Source organism: Dasypus novemcinctus, chromosome 10, assembly GCF_030445035.2.
Source record: "Dasypus novemcinctus isolate mDasNov1 chromosome 10, mDasNov1.1.hap2, whole genome shotgun sequence".
Taxonomy (NCBI): domain Eukaryota; kingdom Metazoa; phylum Chordata; class Mammalia; order Cingulata; family Dasypodidae; genus Dasypus; species Dasypus novemcinctus.
The window spans coordinates 110,257,119-110,276,725 of record NC_080682.1 but is presented as its reverse complement, the minus strand read 5'-3'; the positions used below and the strand labels follow the sequence as shown (position 1 = coordinate 110,276,725).

The 19,607-nt window shown below is 40.7% G+C and overlaps 1 protein-coding gene across 3 annotated transcripts in view; it reads left to right on the top strand.

The window, feature by feature from the left end:
• Positions 1-19,607, top strand: part of GDPD4 (glycerophosphodiester phosphodiesterase domain containing 4) — a 251,177-nt gene that overhangs the window by 86,281 nt on the left and 145,289 nt on the right. For 2 of the 3 annotated variants that reach the window (XM_058306027.2, XM_058306028.1), the window contains 5 exons: positions 3,721-3,819; positions 3,889-3,982; positions 4,831-4,908; positions 5,713-5,858; positions 6,260-6,342. In XM_058306027.2, the coding sequence (XP_058162010.1) occupies positions 3,721-3,819; positions 3,889-3,982; positions 4,831-4,908; positions 5,713-5,858; positions 6,260-6,342 (500 nt within the window). The remainder of the gene's footprint in view (positions 1-3,720; positions 3,820-3,888; positions 3,983-4,830; positions 4,909-5,712; positions 5,859-6,259; positions 6,343-19,607) is intronic. The other variant, XM_058306029.2, reaches the window with a different exon arrangement.

Sequence of the window (19,607 nt, the reverse complement as noted above, 5' to 3'; positions counted from 1 at the left end):
GGCAGTGGCTCACCACACAGGCCTGCTTTCTCTTCTTTTTTACCAGGAGGTCCCAGGGATTGAACCCGGGTCTTCCCATATGGTGGGCAGAGGCCTTATCACTTGAGCCACATCTACTTCCCCAGAGTTATTTTTTGAGAAGGTTTAATTATGGATTTAGTTGCTCGGATAAATATAGAGATAATGGAAAGCAGATGTGATGATTTGACGTTCTTTTATGAATCCCAAAAAAGAAGAAAAAGAAAAAAATTTTTTTTAATTATGTTTTTTACTAATCCATTTCAATGAGACCCTTTCAATTAGACTATGTCAGTGAGGCAGGAGTCAGTTTGAGTCTCCACCCTCTTTCTGGGTCTGATGTAAATGGAGACACAGAAAGAGAGAGAGGCGCACAGGAAAAGGGAGCCGCCAAGTTATGTTGACCCTGCCATGTGAAAAAGAGGATTGTGGGGGTGGGAGGGGGCAGAGAAGCCTGGAGAGGCTCCAGGAACCAAGGCCCGGGGAGAGATGAGCCGCATGCCTGACAGCGTATAGCTGAACTCGGGAAGAAAGCAGAGCAGCTGAAACTGAGATAGAAGGCCCCAAAAGAGACAAGCCCTATGCCCGGTTGCCGTGGCTGGCTCCGGAAAACAGCAGGTTCTGGAGGGGAAGGCATGCATCGACAGCCATTTCCACCACATGGCAGGATGCTAGGATCAGCAGGCTGACTTTAGTGAGAAAGCAGCTCTGATGGCTCCTTGATGTGGACGTTTCATGGCTTTGGAATCGTAAGCTTTTACCCCTAACAAATTTCTCATTATAAAAGCCAACCCATTTCTGGTACTTTGCATCGACAGCCCTGTGGCAAACTGTGATAGAAATTGGTACCAGGAGAGGTAACTGTAACTGACTGCAGTTACCACAAATGTTGGAAAGGCTTTATAAATAGGTAAGGGGTATTTTTAGAGGAACTGTGTGATGCTTGATGGAAAAGGCTTAGATAGTTTTGAAGAGACTATTAGTAGGAGTATGGATTCTAAAGTTATTTCTGGTAAGGCCTTAGAAGGAAATTATGCAACTAATATTGGAAACTGGAGGAAAGCAGCCCTTATTTTAAAGTTGCAGACAAATTGGCAAAATTGACTCCTGGTGTTAGATAGAAGGCAGAATTTGAAAATGATATGCTTGGACATTTAGCCAAGGAGATTTCCAAATTAAATGTGGAAAATGCAGTCTGGATTCTTTTGGCAGGTTATAGAAAAATTCAAGAGGAAAGAGATAACCTGAAAACCAAATTGCTAGGCACAACGAAGCTAGAAATTGATGGTTTGGGAAATTCTGAACTTCAGAAAAACTGGCACCCCAGAGGATAGGATATAACTGAATTTGGAAACAGGCAGCTATTTCAGTGCAAGTCAGGATCAGAAATGCAGGTATCCAGGAAGGACTTGTGGAAAGTCTTACTGTCTGATGGCTTGGACCCCTGTGAACTTCAAGCAAAACTAATGAGCTACTTGTGAGAGCTATATACATGAAAGCACTCTAAGCCTGGATTAAAGGGACAGGGAAGGGAGAGATTGAAGAAAAAATGGCTTCAAGAGGAAAACCATGGACGCTGAGGTCTGAACTTGGGACATCATCTTGGGCCAAGAGAGGAACCCCATCCACATGTGCTAAAAGGGTGAATTTGCCCCTGCATTTGAAGAGGGTGGCTCTTCCAGCCTGTTGTTCAGGGAGAGTTTAAGTGCCCCACACTGGGGGAATGTGTTCCCAGGTAGTTGGGGAGAGTTAGGTGCCACCCCACTGCCCTGAGGGGGTTGGGCCTGTATGTCAGAAATTAGGGAGAATGTTGCTGCCACCCCACTGTGCTAAGGGAGTTGAGAGTGTCCCCCAGAGTTTGGGGCAAGTGTGGCCATCATCCCAGTGTTCTTGGAGGGAGAGTTCTAAAGCTTGGCCACCACCCAGATGCTTGATGGGGACGGAACCAAGCAAATGGCTATTGGACAAGCCCATGGAGGGCGTACACTCCCCTGATGGCCTAAGGAGAAGAAGACATTGTTCTAGAGATGACCTCAGACTTGGAAATCTAATGGAGTATGCCCAGGTTTTTGGAACTGTTTGGGACCCATGATGATGCCCGTTTTCCTTTTCCTATGGTAGTGCAAATATTTATCTATATCTGGCCTTTCTTTGTATATTGGAAGCAGAAAACTTGTTTTCTAAATTTTACAGATCTGTAGCCAGAGGAGAATGTTTCCCCAAGACAGACTGCATGCCTATAACTGATTTAGATGAGATTTTACACTTAGCATTGCTACTGAAATTATTATTATTATTATTTTTTAAGTATTGTGGTATAATGAATGTATTTTGCATATGGAAAGAACATGTCTTTTTTGGATTCAGAGGGTGGAGTGTGATGGTTTGAAGTTCTTTTTATGAATCATAAAAAAAAAAAAAAGATTATATTTTTGAACTAATTCATTCCTGTGGGTTTGAGACGTTTTTGATTGAACATTAGTGAGGCATGACTCAAATTGAATCTCTGCCCTCTTGCTGGGTCTGATATAAATGGAGACAGAGAGAGAGCGAGAGAGAGAAAGAGAGAGAGAGAGGCACAGAGAGAGAGAGAGGCAAAGGGAGCCACCATATTTGATCCTGCAATGTGAGAGAAATGACTCCAGGTTCATCCACTGAGCTAGAGGAGAAAAGCCCCAAGAGGCTCAAAGAGCTGAGGCCCAGGGAGAGATGAGTCATAAGCCTGAGAGCTCACAGTTGAACTCAGGAAGAAAACAGAGCAGCCAAGATTGAGAGAGGAGGCGTGGTAAGAGACAAGACCTATGCCTGGTTGCCCACAGCTGAGCTCCAGGAGATGGCAGATTCTGCAGGGGAAGTCAGAGACCTTGGCAGAGATCACCCGCTATCTTGACTCACCATGTGGCTACTCACCTGGATCAACAGTAGCTGACTTTGGTAAGAAAGCATCTCTGCTGATGCCTTGATTAGGACATTTCATAGCCTTGGAATTGTAAGGTTTTACCCTAAATAAAATTCCCATTATAAAAGCCAACCCATTTCTGGTACTTTACATCACTGCCCTTTGGCAAACCAAGACAGGAGGAATGGAATACTTTTGAGAGGACAACACAGATTTAGCAAAACTGTATGTCTGAAGTGGAGGAAGTTAAGTCTTTTTGGTCTCAATGTTCTCTATTAAAATATATACCTTTCTGGCAGGCAGCATTTGTCATCTGTTCAACAAATATTTATTGGATACTTAATAGCTGTCAGACATTCTATAAGACACTGAAGATATAATAATCAACAATATAACTATTGTCTTTGGCCTCATGAAGCTTCCTATCTGTTGGGGAAAACAAATATTGAAAGGCAATTTAAAATATTATGTATTGAGTAGTATGAAGAAGTAATTTAAAATGGTCATTGTTGAGAATGAGTGAGGGATGCCCACAGTGTTGAGAGCCCACCTGAGTCTGGAGATAAGAAGTTACTATGACATTAGGCCACATGGCTGTATAATTTTTTCCATCCATACTATAGTAGGGACTTAGGAGCAGAGAAGATGAATGATTGGGTCCATCCAATATTGGGGATTTTCAGGATGGTTAGGTTAACAGAATGAGGAGATGAGAACACTGATGTTGAGTATACACATCTTCAAGAACAGTTCTCGTCCATACCTAGGGCCAAGAAGTCAGGAGACTCTTTCTGTTTCCTCAGATCCTGATTCTACTAGTGGTTATGTTATGCACCTTTTTGATGGCTCTTTTATGCACATTTTGGAAGGACAGGTGGCTGACATTTGGGCTATCAATGAAGGTGAGCATTATCCTACAGCTCTAGCACTGTCTACAGGTATGTCCAGCCTGATTTTTTGCTTTTCCCCAGGTCTTTGCTCCCTACTTGCACCTGAGCTGCATAATTGTGATGATTATACTTTCCTGGCCTGTGGCCTTGTACTTGGCCCAGCTGGAAAGAGAAGGTATGTCATGTGGATGGACTCTTGCCTGACCCCTTCAGCTCAGGTTTTAGCTTTCATTCTCCACTCAACAAAAGGGAAACTTGTAGCTAGCCATCCCTATTCCTCTTTGAAATTAGTTTAATTTGTTATTCAGGCATGCTCTTTGATGTCTCACTTCCTACCCTAAGTGGACTGTCATAGTAGTTTCCTGACCAAACAGGTCTTCTTCTAAAGGGGAACTCAACTGCTAGAAAAATAAGATTTTTTCTCTGTGTTATTATACATTGAGTGTCTGGGGATGGGTGAGGACAGTGGGAGCCATTTTAATTTTATTTGACCAGTGTGCTGGTAGAAATTATAGTTCTTCAGTTTTGCAAACTTTACTAGTTTCAATTAAAGAATTTATTTCAGGTCTAGAGATACCTGGTCACATCTCAGTAACTCAAAGCAGGTCCTGTGAGTCTCTGTCACACTTGATGACTCACAGCGGGAGCAGAAATTTCTAGTTTGGCCATAGGTTTCTTCTCTGTTTCTTTGCCTTAATATAATGGAAATAAAAGAGATTCAGAGTTGTACATGAAATCATTTTGAGAATGGAGTTCTCTCTCACTACCCCTAATGAGAAACTAGTGGGATCTTCTCTTTAGGCCTCCCTGTTTGCCATTGGTTAAATAAGGGATATTTGCTTCCTGACTTGTGGGGGGATTCAGATTAGAGAAAGACTGGATTGATAGTAGGTGCCATTGTGTGTGTGTTTGTACATGTATGTATGTGTGTGGGTGGAGGGTGAAGTTTAGGCAATATCTCTGGGGCAAGAGCTTAAAGAAGACGATTATCAAGTCTTTTCTTTTTCACTTTCTAAATTTTAGCTAGACTGAGAAGCTACAGGATGACCGCTCGTGAAAAGAGAAAACTCAGGAGATGTAACGTAATCACAAAGTTGAAAGGTTAGCGCTAGAGACCTAGTTTTGAAAGGCAATGAAGCAAGGTGGTATCTGAAAATGTACAAATGGGTAAAATCCTCAGAGGTCTAAAATTTTATGTGCTAGGGAATGGCCAATGATAACAGGGACTGTGAACAGGGTGTATGTGTGTGTGTGTGTGTGTGTGTGTGTGTGTGTGTGTGAGAGAGAGAGAAAGAGAGAGAGAGAGAAGCAAGTAACAAATATTTATTGAGTGCCTATTATTAGGCAACACAGTGAGATGGATGTTAGTGGTGAGAAAGCCCCATTTTACAGAAGAAAATGAAACCTCAAAGAGGTTAAGGAACATGCCCTTAGTTACAGTTAGAAAGCAGCAAAGCCTGGCCTTGAACCCAGAATTCTGTCACTCAATGCCCATCTATTATACTGTACTGCCTTAAATATAAAGGCTTTTCAAGCTGATCTTTACAGGCTTCAGGGTTTTCTCAGCACTAGCTAAGCCCTTCCTCCCAAGAAGCTGCTCCTTGACATTCCCTCTCCTTTCCCTTCCTACCTCTGCATAATTCATCTCCCTTTCAATCTCCGGTTCCAATAATGCTGATTTAACTATATTGTCTTATGTTTGGACAGTGGGGAATGTAGGCGGTGTCTTCAAGGCAGGTGGGGGTGTGACCGAAGTAGAGCATTGTCAGCCAATCAACAGAGCCAAGAAAACCCGTGGTCTGGGTATTTAGGCAGACTGCTGCTGGGAGGCAGTCAGTGGCTTGGGATGGTTCTCCATCCCTCTTTTCCTTTATTCTCATTTTCCCCTCCTTCCAAATTTTTCAGCTCTACAAGTGGCTATTGGACTGCCCTTTATTCTTATCCTTTTATTTCTCTATTTGATGCCACTGGGAATTTATTCTCCCTGCATCCTGGAGAAAGAGAAATTGGGGCCCAAGCCAGGCCTCTTTGGACATAGAGGTGCCCCCATGGTAGGTCTGAACATGATGGATATGGGTGAGTACATGTGTGCATGGGGTGTGTGGGTGAAAGAAGAGGGCCCCAGAACCATAGGAATCCCTAGAGAGTATAAGAGATTGGTTTCAGATGGTAAAGAATAAGGAGTTAATTGTGGAGGTTGGACTTGAACCTTGGTCACCTAACTTCCAGTCCATTTCTCTTGACCATGCCCGTTGACATTGCCTCAGATGAGCAGAGTCCCAGAATCAGATAGGGCAGAGGGGAATATAGGCAGTGTCTTCAAAAAGGGAGCCTAGGAAGTCAATCTCTACTTCCTAAAGCCTTTTTGTTACTGGGCTCCATCCCTATCATGGAAGAGATGTTGGGAAGAGAGACTCTGAGGCACAGGATCTGATGTCCTTTTCTTCCATAGGATGGACCTGAGAATACCATGATGTCATTTGAGAAAGCTGTTGAACAAGGGGCCTTTGGGCTGGAGACTGACATATTCTTAAGGTAGGAAAGCAGCAGAGAGGGGAGGCAGGAGGGGAAAAGGCTAATGCCATGGAAAGGGACCAGCCTGGCCCAAGGAGTACAAAGGGCAAGACCTGAGATTTCTTCTGTGTTCATATGGCACATATGGCACACATGTAAACCACATCCCCCTTATAAACCATAATACAGCTGTACCCCACATTCTCAATTACAGGCTCAAATGGAATAAGAAAAATGTAAACATCCCTCCACATAAACCACACACCATACACTCACTCCCTCTGTATACCCCACACATAATTTAAATTTGTCCCCATTGCCAACCATGCTTACAAATCAGCCACATACACTACATGCCCACTCTCATCTCAGCAACTTATTTAACTAGCATCACAGGACACCAATTATATTTCATACCTTCTTTTGAGTGCGAAGGAGATATAAATGAGTAAGATATAGTCCTGTCTAATGATGATGTTTCTCGCCCAGTGAAGGAGAAATGACATGTTTACAAATAACCACAGTTTAAGATCATTTATGTTGAGTGCCTTCAAGAGAAGAATAAGTCAAAAGAAGGACCACAGTGGAGGAAAAGGCCTCTTGCTATTATGTGAGAAAAATCCAAGTGCTTAAAGTTCTGCTTGAGTTGAGACTTGAAGGAAAAATAATATTTTACCAAGCAGAGATAGGGAAAGAAGGCCTTCCAGGCAGAGATATCAACTTATTCAGGGGCATCCTGATGAAAAATTACAAGTTTGTTGATTAGCAGGGTAACCTGTGTGGATGCCAAAAGTGTTATGCTTTGTTGTCAGGAGAGGGCTATGTAGTCAGTACAACAAAAGTAGCTACTAGAACTTCTGGTTCCAGACGAGAGGGAATAAACCCATTCTACCCTGTTCTTTCACAAGAAAAAACCGGTACAAAATTCATAGAGCAAATGAAATAAGATTCTAAAAAGTGGAGAAAAGAAAGTAGACTGGTTAGGGTCCAAAGAATCAGGAACAGACCAGCAGGGAGTTTCCTGTGTTTTGTTTTTCTTTTTACCTCCTGTATATTCCTACCTGGACTTTGGAGAGGCTGCAACCCACAAACTCCAACAGGTGCAGATGACAACAACAAGAACAAAGTACCCCAGAAAAGCTAAAGGACTTAGCAGAGGGTAACTCAGCAGGATATAAACATTTTGGCTATACCAGTCCTACTCAGGTGAATTCCACATAAAACTACTTTCCTTCCTATCTTTACCTGGAGTCATGGCCTGGAGACTGTAGACAGAAGTCTGTCCTCCATTCCTGTTCTGAAATAAGGGGCAGTGTCCCTTTCTCCCCAACTCAAACTAGGAAATAGAGGGAGGATTATGGAAAGGAAGAAGCTAGAGAAAGAGATTTCTAAATCTATGTAGGGAATCCTTAGAAGACTTTGAGCAGCCCATGCATAAAACCAACGAGAAACAACACAGCAAAAGATTTGATAACCAAAAACAATCCAGATTTTAAACTGGTCTCTAGGTAGCATATACATGGGAAACACCAGAATAGTACAGTCCAGCTTTTGAAAAACTAAATTGGCTTATGAACCAGATCCCGTAAATGTGGACCAGGACATGTGTTATGAACCTAAACAAGTTGACTATCTGCTAAAATAGATTACAGAGGAGATCTGAATTACGTGATATTCAAAATGCACAGGGTAAATTAAAAAATTATGCATAATACTAAAACATACAAAAACATCAACTTGAATGAGAAAAAGGTAACCCATAGATGTCAACATCAAGAGAAACAGATGTTGAAATTAACTGACAAGAATTTTAATGTGGTTATTGTAAAATGACTCCAATAAGCAATTATGGACACTCATGAAACAAATGAAAAATAGAAAAGGAATAGAAGAAATAAGGGAGACCAAATAGAAATTTTTGAACAGATTAATATAGTCCCTGAAATTTTACAAAACTCACTGGATGGACTCATTAGCAGAATGGAGATGTTAAAAGAATCAGTAACCTTGAAGACAGACCAATGAAAATGTCCAATATGTATAAAAGAAAGCAACCAGAATTTTTAATAGAAAGAACAGAAATATAAACAAATTATAACAAAGACCTAGAATTTGTTATTGGAGTCCCAGAAACAGGAGGAAAATATCGAGTAGAAAAACATTTGACGAAATAATGGCTGAAATTTTCTGAAATTTAGCAAAAGACAAACTACAGGCTCGAGAAGCTAAGCAGGGAAGTGGATATGGATCAACTGATAGAGCATCCACCTATCATATAGGAGGTCCAGGGTTCAATACCCAGGGCCTCCTGGCCCGTGTGGTGAGCTGGCCCACATGCAATGCAGCTGCGCACAAGGAGTCCCATGACATGCAGGGGTGTCCCCTGCATAAGGGAGCCCCACGTGCAAGGAATGCGCCCCGCAGGGAGAGCTGCCCTGCGTGAAATCATCATAATCAAATTTTTGAAAAATAAATGGGAAACGGATGTGGCTCAAGCAATTGGGCTCCTGTCTACCATATAGGCAGTCCAGGGTTCAATGCCCAAGTCCTCCTGGTGAAGGCAAGCTGGCCCATGTGGTGAACTGGCCCATGCAGACTGCTGGCCCACATGGAATGCTGGCAAGTTGATGCAACAAAAAGAGACACAGAGGAGAGACAATAAGAGACACAGCAGATCAGGGAACTGAGGTGGTACAAGAGAATGATCCACCTCTCTCCCACTCCAGAAGGTCCCAGGATGGGTTCCCAGAGCAGCCTAATGAGAATACAAGCAGACACAGAGGAACACACAGCAAATGGATACAGAAAGCAGACAATGGAGGGGGGGGGGGTGGGGGAGGGAGGAGAAATAAATAAATATTTTTTTGAAAACTCTAGACAAAGAAAAAAATCTTGAGGGCAGCTAGAGAGAAACAACATATATTCATTAAGAGAAAAACAATTTGAATGACAGTTGATTTCTCATGAGAAATCACAGGGACCAGAAGGAAATGACATATACTTCAAATCCTGAATTAAAATAATTATCAATCCAGAATTCTATATTCAGAAATATTCTTCAGTAATGAAAGGGGAATCAAAACATTTTCAGACAAAGGAAAACTATATCAGGCAAACACTAAATGAATGGTTAAAGAAATTTCTTAAAATGAAATAAAATGATTTTAAAACTAAAACAACCATCTACATAATGGGAGAAAATATTTGGATATCACATATTTTATAAAAATTTAATATAAGAATATTTGAAGAAATCCTTCAACTTAACATAAAGACAAACAAGCCAACTTAAAATGGGCAAAAGACTTGAAAAGACTCTTCATAGAAGATACACAGATGGCCAGAAAGCAAATGAAAAGATGCTCAACATCATTAGCTATCAGGAAAATACAAATCAAAATCACAATGAGATACCGTTTCACACACATTAGAATGGTTGCTACTAAGAAAATGGAAATTAACAAGTGTTGGAGAGGATGCAGAGAAATAAGAACACTCACTCATGGGTTGGTGGCAATGTAAACTAGTGCAGCGCTATGGAAGACCATTTGGCAGTTCCTCAGAAAGCTAAGTGTATGACCTAGCAATCCCACTCCTAGATAATACCCCCAAAAATTGAAGCAGGGACTTGAGCAGATATTCATACACCAATCTTTATACAACATTACCCACAATTGTCAAAAGATGGAAGTAACCCAGGTGTCCATCAACCCATGACTGGATGCATAAATGTGGTATATACATATGATGGAATATTATTCTGCTGTAAAAAGCAAAGAAGTCCCGATACATAGGACAACATGGATAAAACTTAAAGAGATCACGTTGAGTCAAATAAGTCAGACAAAAAAAGACAAATATTGTATGATCTCACTGATTTGAAAGAATTAGAATAAGGAAACTCAGAGAATCAAGAATAAAGGTTAGGGAAGCGGATTTGGCTCACTTGATAGAGCATCTGCCTACCACATGGGAGGTCCGGGGTTCAAACCCTGGGCCTCTGATCCATGTGGAGCTGGGCCACGCGCAGTGCTGATGCGCGCAGGGAGTGCCCTGCCACGCAGGGGTGAACCTCCTGGCACCGCATACATGGAGCGTTGACGCGACAGGATGATGCAGCAAAAAAGAGACGCAGTTTCCTGATGCCGCTGACAATACAGGTGGACACAGAAGAAAGTACAGCAAATGGACACAGAGAGCAGACAACGGGGGGAGAGGGAAGGGTAGAGAAATAAATTTAAAAAATAATAATAAAATCTTAAAAAAAAAAAGAATAAAGGTTACCAGAGAATGGAGTGGGGATCAGCAGTGGAAAGTTAATGCTTAAAATATACAGGGTTCCTATTCATAATGATAGAATGTTTTGGTAATGGATGGTGGTGATTGTAGCACAGCATTGTGAACATAATTAACAGCACTGAAATATGTATCTGAGTATGATGAAAAGGGGAAATGTTAGATTGTATATACAATAACAGAATAAAAATAAAAATCCATGGATGTATACTGCACAAAAAGTGAGCATTAAGTTAAACTAAGGACTAAAATTAATAGTACAATTATAAAAATGTATATCATAGCTTTAACAAATGTTCCACAATGCAAGGTGTTAGTAATAGGGTGGTATATGGGAATCCTATATTTTATGCCTGATTGTTTTATAAACTTACAACATCTCTAATAATTTTTTTTTAATTTTAAAAAGTAAACTTGAAGATAAGAGAACTGTGGGACACTGTCAGGACACCAATATACATATTAGGGAAGCTTCAGAAGGAGATGAAGGAAAGGGGCAAAAAGATATTTGAGAAATAATTGCCCAAAAATCAGTTATGTTTCTATATACCAATCTGAAATGGAAATCAAGAAAACATTTCTATTTACAATAACATCTAAAAGAATAAAATATCTAGGAATAAATTTCACCAAAGGAGAAATGACATCACCAAGATGGCAGAATGAGCAGCTCCAGGGTTCATTACCCCACCACCACCACTGAAGTTTTGAACAACAAGCAGAAACTGGTAGAACCATCTTTCTCAAAAGCTCCAAAAAACAGTAAAATGATTGCAATAACTGGGCAAACATCAAATCAAGTAAAAGTTCACTTAAAAATTGAAGTTAAACCTCATGGCACCCTTGCCGGGCCTCCCCCATCATTGCAGAGATGGCCTGCACTCCCATTGTGAGTCCCCAGTTCCAGTTCCAGAGGGAGAAGAGTAACCCTTATGTGCATGCTTGGGTGTATGTATGTCTGTATCAGTTTGTCTGGTGGCAACCTAAAGGACTGAACTAGGATGTTTTTTGCTGGTTCTCCATCTCAGAACTTGCCTTGTATATAGAAGTGGCTCACAGAGAAGCTACCCTAATTTAAAAAAAAAACAAAACAAAGCAAATTGCAGCTGCCTGAGGCAAAGGATTACTGAATTTAAAACATACAATATAGCACCTGGGACCAGGAGAAAAGACTGTTTCCTAGTGGAAAAGGAAATTCAGATCTGTATAAATAGGGGAATTCCTAAGACCATGCTCACATAGGAGAAGTTGCATGCAGAGAAAAGATTGGGAGAACCCTATACTTCCACCTAGAACTGCTCTTTAGACTCAGTGTTAGGCATTACTAATTTCTTTTTTTTTTTTTTTAAGATTTATTTATTTATTATTTATTTCTCTCCCCTTTCCACTCCTCCAAGTTGTCTGCTCTCTGTGTCCATTTGCTGTGTGTTCTTCTGTGTCTGCTTATATTCTTGTTAGTGGCACCGGCAATCTGTGTCTCTTTTTGCTGTGTCATCTTGCTGCATCAGCTCTCCATGTGTGCAGCATCATTCCTGGGCAGGCTGCACTTTTTTCATGCTGGACGGCTCTCCCTGTGCATGTGGGGCACACTCCTTGTGTGTGGGGCTCCCCTCCGTGGGGAACACCCCTGCATGGCACAGCACTCCTTGCATGCATCAGCACTGTGTGTGGGCCAGCTCACCACATGGGTCAGGAGGCCCTGGGTTTGAACCCTGGACCTCCCATGTGGTAGGTGGATGCTCTATCTGTTGAGCCACATCCGCTTCCCATTACTAATTTCTGAAAGAGAGTATTCACACCATTCTGCAAAGGCCAATCTGCAAAGCCTGGGAAAGGTGCTTGCTTTTTTCTTTTTCTTTTTTTGGTTAGTTCATGACATTGAAGGAAATCTCCATCATTACACTGCAAAATACAAGCTAAAGGAGTTAACACCTCAGTGACTATTTCCAGAGATAACCTGTTAAAATATTAAAATGACAAGTGTAAAGGAAGAGGAAAGAGAGAAAAAAGCAGAAAGAATACTGAAAGAAATAATAAGTGAAACTTCCCAAATATAATGAAAGACATGACTATACATACCCAAGAAGTTCAACAAACTACAAACAAGATAACCCCAGGGACCTACACTGTGAAACATTATAATCAAACTGTAAAATGCAAAAGATAAAGAGAATCCTGAAAACATCAAGAGAGTAGCAAAACGTCATGTACAATGGAGCTTCAGTAATATTAAGTACCTATTTCTCTTGAAAGAAACCATGGAGGCCAGAAGGCAGTGGAATGACATATTTCAAGTACTGAAAGCAAAAAATTGTCAGCTACAAATTCTGTATCTGGCAAAAGTGACCTTCAAAAATGAGGAATAGATTAAGACTTTCCCAGATAAACAAAAGTTGAAGGAGTTCATCACCATTTGACTAGGCCTATAAGAAATGCCTAAGGGAGTTCTTCAAATTAGAAGGAAAGGACACCACAGAATAGATCAAAGTCACATAAAGAAATAAAGATCTCTAGTAGGGATAACTACACAGGTAAATGTAAATGCCAGTTTGATTGTATTTTTGGACTATAACTCTACTTGTTACCTATTACAGGATTGAAAATGCAAATATAAAAAGTAATGATAAACCTATGGTTTTAGATACACAACGTATAAAGATGTAATTTGTGATAAGAACAACAAAGGTGGGGGGCAAACTATGTATAAGAACATAGTTTGTGTGTGATACTGAATTTAAGTTGGCATAAAATCACATGGGATTGTTATAGATTTAGGATGTTAGATTTAAGGCCCGTGTTAACCACATTGAAAATATCTGTAAAATTAGCACAAAAGGAAATGAGAAGAGGACTTTCCAGTAGATTGCATCAGAATAAGTAAGTAGGGCTCAAATTTTTCACAAAAACAATGGAGGACAGCTTTTTGCTGTCCAAAGGAGCTACTTTGGAGATCTGCAGACTAGGAGAGTGCTGCGCATCCTCCATGAGGATGAGGGACAGAGAGACAAAGAAGCTGAAATGAAACCCGTGAGTTGCTGACCACTGCAGCTGGGAAAGACACCCATCCCCCACCCGCAAGGTGAATGGCCTGCATAAAAACCATGGCTCACTGCAGCCAACCGGGAGGGGAACAGATGTCTTCCTTCTTGGGAAGGGGTGGGATTGCAGCAGAGGGCAAAGAGTGATTTCTCTTCAGTAAATTTGGCCAGCAGAGCCCACTTTGAATCTCAGCTCTGAGCAGACCAGAATCATGGGCGAGTGAAGTATGAAAGGGACACCTCCATGGAAAGAGTCATTGACAGGGACCATCTGCTGGCTGGACAGGAAACTGAGACGAGGAAACCCACTTTTTAGGAGTCTCTCATCCCAGTCCCCTTATGAATTAGACCTAACAGACACTTGTAGTGCATTGCATCCCCAAAGAGCAGCATATACATTTTTCTCATGTGTTGATGGATCCTTCTCCAGGACAGATCATATGTTGGGTCACAAGGCAGGTCTCAATAAATTTAAAAAGATATAAATTATACAAAGTACTTTCTCTGATTATAATAGAATGAAGCAGGAAATCAATAATGGATGTAAAATGGGAAAATTCACAAATATAGAGAAATTGAACAACACACTTCTAAATAATCAGTGGATCAAAGAAGAAATGGTAAGAGAATTCAGTAACTATCTTGAGACAAATGAAAATGAGAGCATAACATTGCAAAACCCATGGGATACAGCAAAGGCAAAGTTGAGAAGGATATCATAGCCCTCCATACTTCATTAAAGAAGAAAGACCCAAAATTGAAGACCTAACCACACCAGGAAGAACTAGAAAAAGAATAGCAAACTAATCCCAACCCAAGCAAGCCGAAGGAAAGAAAGAATAGAGAAATAATAGATCAGAGCGGAAATAAACTTGAGAACAACAAAAAAATAGAAGCTGCAAAACCAAAAGTTGGTTCTTTGAAAAGTTCAACAAAATCAACAAACCCTTAGCTAGACTAACAAAGAAAAAAAAGAGAAAATGCAAATAAACAAAATCAGAAATGAGAGGGGGACATTACCACTGACCCCACAGAAATAAGAGAGACCATAAGAGGATACTATGAACAACTCTACGCCAACAAACTAGACAATGCAGATGAAATGGACAAATTCCTAGAAACACATGAGCAACCTACACTGACTCTAGAAGAAATAGAAGACCTCAAAAAACAAATCATGTATGAAGAGATTGAAGCAGTCATCAAAAACCTCCAAAAAATGAAAAGTCCAGGACGAAATGGTTTCACAGGTGAACTCTACCAGTCATTCAAAGATGATCTAATGCCAGTCTTACTCAAGCTCTTTAAAAAAATTGAACAGGAGGAACACTACCAAACTTATTCTGTGAAGCCAACATCACCCTAATACCAAAGCCAGATAAAGATACTACAAAAAAGAAAAAAAAAAGAGAAAATTACAGACCATTTTCTCTAGTGTCTACAGATGGAAAAATTCTTGACAAAATACTTGCAAATTGAATCCAAAAGCATATTAAAAGAGCTAGACACCATGATCAATTGAGTTTTTTAAAAATTACTTTTGATTGAAAACTGCACTCAGTGCTAAATATTCACCTTTACAATAAATGTATAGTAACAGTAACTCACACTGAAACAAAACATACTTCTGATAGCCATTATTTTTCTGTTTGGGAAAGTTTTAAAGTGTTTTGTTTGTTTGTTTGGGTTTTTTTTTTGTTCACAAAACAGTAATGTACTATACAAAGACTCAAAATGGGCCATCTTTTTAAACATAAAGATGATTCACAAAAGACTGAATATAACATGTAACTAGTTGATATGAATCTAATAGGATTGTTAAAATCAATTCACATCTAATATGTCTGAAGTGTTCTTGTATAAAATATCATGTGATGAAGGCTGTATCAATATCTAAAAAGGGTTTGTTCATAGACAATCTGACAAGTTACCATAAAAAGTGTTTCCTAAGACATAAGGAAATGCAAAAATATTCTTCTTGAACCCTTTTAAGTTCAAGATTTTACACTCAATAAAATAGCTGAGAATCTGAAACTGAGAAAATATATTTGAGTACTAACAGCTTGTGGAACTTAATACATTTTTTTTTCATCATCAGAGGGTACTACTGAACTTCAGCCAATGTGCCCGCTTAGTGCACATTTCAGATGTGAGTAAAGCACTTCTCTGTACAGGAGTTGTACTGTCTTCCATCCTCTGCTTATAGTGATCTAACACAGGCAAACAGTTTTCTCCACCATTTTGTAGTAATTTAATCTTACTAAAAAATCTTCCCCAAATAGGTAACCAGCCCCTGTAGACTGAAGGGGCTAGAGTTATAGGATGGGGGTTTCCTCTATTGTATTTTTAATTTTGATGGGTTTTTTTGTTTTGTTTTTTGAAGATTTATTTATTTATTTATTTCTCTCCCCTTTTCCCCTCCCCCCACCCCATTGTCTGCTCTCTGTGTCCATGCACTGTGTGTGTTCTTCTGGGTCCGCTTGGATTCTTGTCAGTGGCACCGGCAATCTGTGTCTCTTCGTTGCGTCATCTTGCTGCGTCAGTTCTCCATGTGTGCAGCACCACTCCTGGGAAGGCTGTGATTTTTTCACGTGGGGCAGCTCTCCTTATGGGGTGCATTCCTTGCTCATGGGGCTCCCCTATGTGGCGGACACCCCTGCATGGCACAGCACTCCTTGTGTGCAACAGCACTGCACATGGGCCAGCTCACTACACAGGTCAGGAGGCCCCGGGTTTGAACCCTGGACCTCCCATGTGGTAGGCAGATGCTCTATCAGTTGAGCCAAATCCACTTCCCATGGATCTCTTGATGCAACATTATAGAATAAAGTGCTCAGGACCTGCTGTGCCTAAGAGACCGATAAAAGAAAAAGATCTGTTTGTTGTGATTTGATGCACAAATGAAAAACTCAACACACAGTAACAGAGGTCGATCATTAATAAGTCATGTTCTATTCTTCCCACTCTTTGGAAGCAGACAACTTCAGTTTTCCCATGCCTCAGCTTTTAGCACTTTTGTAATTTTAACACACCAAGATCAATGATGCATTATGTCTAGGTTCAGTTAAAAAGACCATGTCAAATTCCTTTTCTCTTAGTTCATCAACTTTTTACTGTCTCTTGGTTCCAGGTTTATCTGCTGTCTTTCGCTGGGATGCTCTCATTTGCCCATGTTTTGTAGGCTGGTTGGGAGAAGGAGCATGGGAAGGGTGTACCACCATGGGGAGATTGTGTGTCACTGTGATGCCTCCAGTGATGGGCCCTTCCATAGCCAAAGGAAGGCCTTCCAGGGCCATGCCCAAGATGCCTGGTGGGTGTCCATATGTGGCACCATTGAGCTCTGGATGAATTGCTTGCTAATCTATTACTGACCAAGGAACTGTTGTAAAAAAAAAAAAAATTCCTTGTTCACACAGTTTCTTAAGCTTTCTTAAGACTGATGGATCTCAATAGCAGCTGCCTCCCTCATCTCTAGTAATGCTTGCTCACTATACCAAGCCATGTACAGAGTAAAGATTAGATTTGGTGCATCTTTCAATGGGTCCTGAGCAAAAAAGCTAAAAGGCTCCGATTTGTGTGTGTAAAGGCCCACCTCTTGGATCCTTCCTTCCTTGAGGGTGTATTAGTCTACCAAAGGGATTCCAAAGCAGTGTACCAGAAATTTGTTAGCTTTTATAAAGGGTATTTATTTGGGGTAAAAATTTACAGCTATGAGGCCCTAACCAGTCCAACTCAAGGTTGCTTTCTCACTAATGTCAGTTGCCACATGCTGAAGCAAGGTGGTTGCTGATTTCTGCGAGGGTTCAGCCTTCCCCTCTGGGCTTCCTCTCTCTCACCTGCGGGCTGGCACAGGACTTGTCTGTCAGGGCTTCCTCTTTCTCCTGGCATGGGACTTGTTTCTTTCCAGGCCTTCTCAGCTGTTCTGCTTTCCTCCCAAGGTCAGCTGCAAACTATCTCTATATAGAGAGGGTGCTTAGATCCCACATGGATGATGGATGCAATTCTGCTTGCAGTTGTAGACACTCTTGGTTCCCTGCTGTGGTGGTTGACCATCTTCACCTCCCTGTTAGCTGACCTGGGTAAGTCCAAAACCAGAGAGTAGGATTTGCAATGTTGCTGAGGCTGAGGGCCCAGCTGGTACATGGACAGTCCAGAGATTCAGGTCTCCTGAATATATACCAACCCTAGTGCCAACCACAGGTTCAATAAAAGTGACAGAAGAGGCATGTTTAGAAAGTTCACATCTGACTCCAACTCCATCACACTCAGGAACACAAATTCCAAAGTAGGGCCCACTTACACAGCACTGAACTCCAGAACTATTTGCCATGACCATAAAACCATAGCCCTCAGGAGCACCAGTGCCTGGGGTTGTCTCTACTTTGGCTATCTCTGGGATCCTGCTGAGGCATGTGTAAGCACGACCCTTCTGTTGACCTCCCAACTCTTTTTTGAAGACTCTTAGCCATATAAACTCATTTGTCTTTGGCATTTCCCCCTTTTATTCAAGGTTAAAAAGCAGTTTTTAACACATGATCCTACATGTAGACTGAGATATTCTGCTGGTCTGAGTTGACCCTTTTATTCAAGGTCTCTTTCTAGTTGCATCACCAGTTAGTGATTGGTAGTAATCCCTCAGTGCCAGGGAGGCTTATCTCCGGGAGTCATGTCCCATGCTGGGGGGAAGGTAATGCATTTACATGCTGAGTTTGGCTTAGAGAGTTGCCACATTTGAGCAACATGGAGGCTCTCAGGAGGTAACTCTAAGGCACCCTGCAGCTCTAGGCCTAGTTCATATTTCAGGTACACAGGCTCATAAGCATAGTCATCAGTATCAAGGGCTCATCATTGCACTTTAGACTTTCCCTTTCAACTGCTGTCATACCAGTATAACAGCACTGCTAGTTACAAACACTATGTTGTCCTTTTACCTTTTCTATTCATTTCCCAAAATTAACAATTTTTTTAAACCAATTCCTCACAGGTTAACCCTCAGCTTTGTATTCTCTAATTTCATTCTATTTTCTGGTGACCCATATTTTGATTACTGTGGGCTTACACAATCTATTTAGTTCATAATAGCACAATCATACAGTATTTGTCTTTCTGTGTCTGTCTGGCTTCACTCAACATAATATCCTCCAAGTTCATCCAGGCGAATCCTCTGTGTATCTTCTCTGTGTATCTATTTCTGTGTTCTTGATTGAGTGTCCATTTACATATAGCCCAACAATGGGACTGGGACTCAACCCTGGAGTCAGATGTGTCAACCTAATGACATGGTCTAATCAAAGCGCTAATCTTAATTTAATAAAGTAAAAGTAAAATGTCTGAATTTAATACAATCAAAGGGATATCATGCCCACAGGAACAGACAAGTTTACAAACATAATAGCTCTTTTTGGAATTCATAAATAATATCAAACTGCTACACTGGGCTGCATGACAAATCTATATTCCACTTCTTTAGGAACTGCCAAACAGTCCTCCAACGTGGCTGTGCCATTCTACATTCCCACCAACAGTGAATAAGCATTTCTATTTCTTTATATCCTCTCCAATACTTGTAGTTGTCTGTCTTTCTAATAGTGGCCATTCCAATAGGTCTGAAATGATATCTCATTGTAGCTTTGATTTTCATTTCCCTAATTGCTAGTGATGTCAAATATTTTTCATGTGATTTTCTTTTCCCATTTGTATTTCTTCTTTAGACAATGTCTATTTAAGTCTTTTGCCCATGTTTTAATCAAGTCGTTTGCCTTTTTATTGTTCAGTTGTAGCATCTCTTTATATATCATGGATATTAAACACTTATCAGATATGTGATTTCCAAATATTTTCTCCCATTGAATCAACTGGTAGGCAGCAGTTTCTTGAACCTTACCCCAAAGCATGAGCAATGAAAAAAAAAAAATAGATAAATGGGAATGCCTTGAAATTAAACACTTGCAT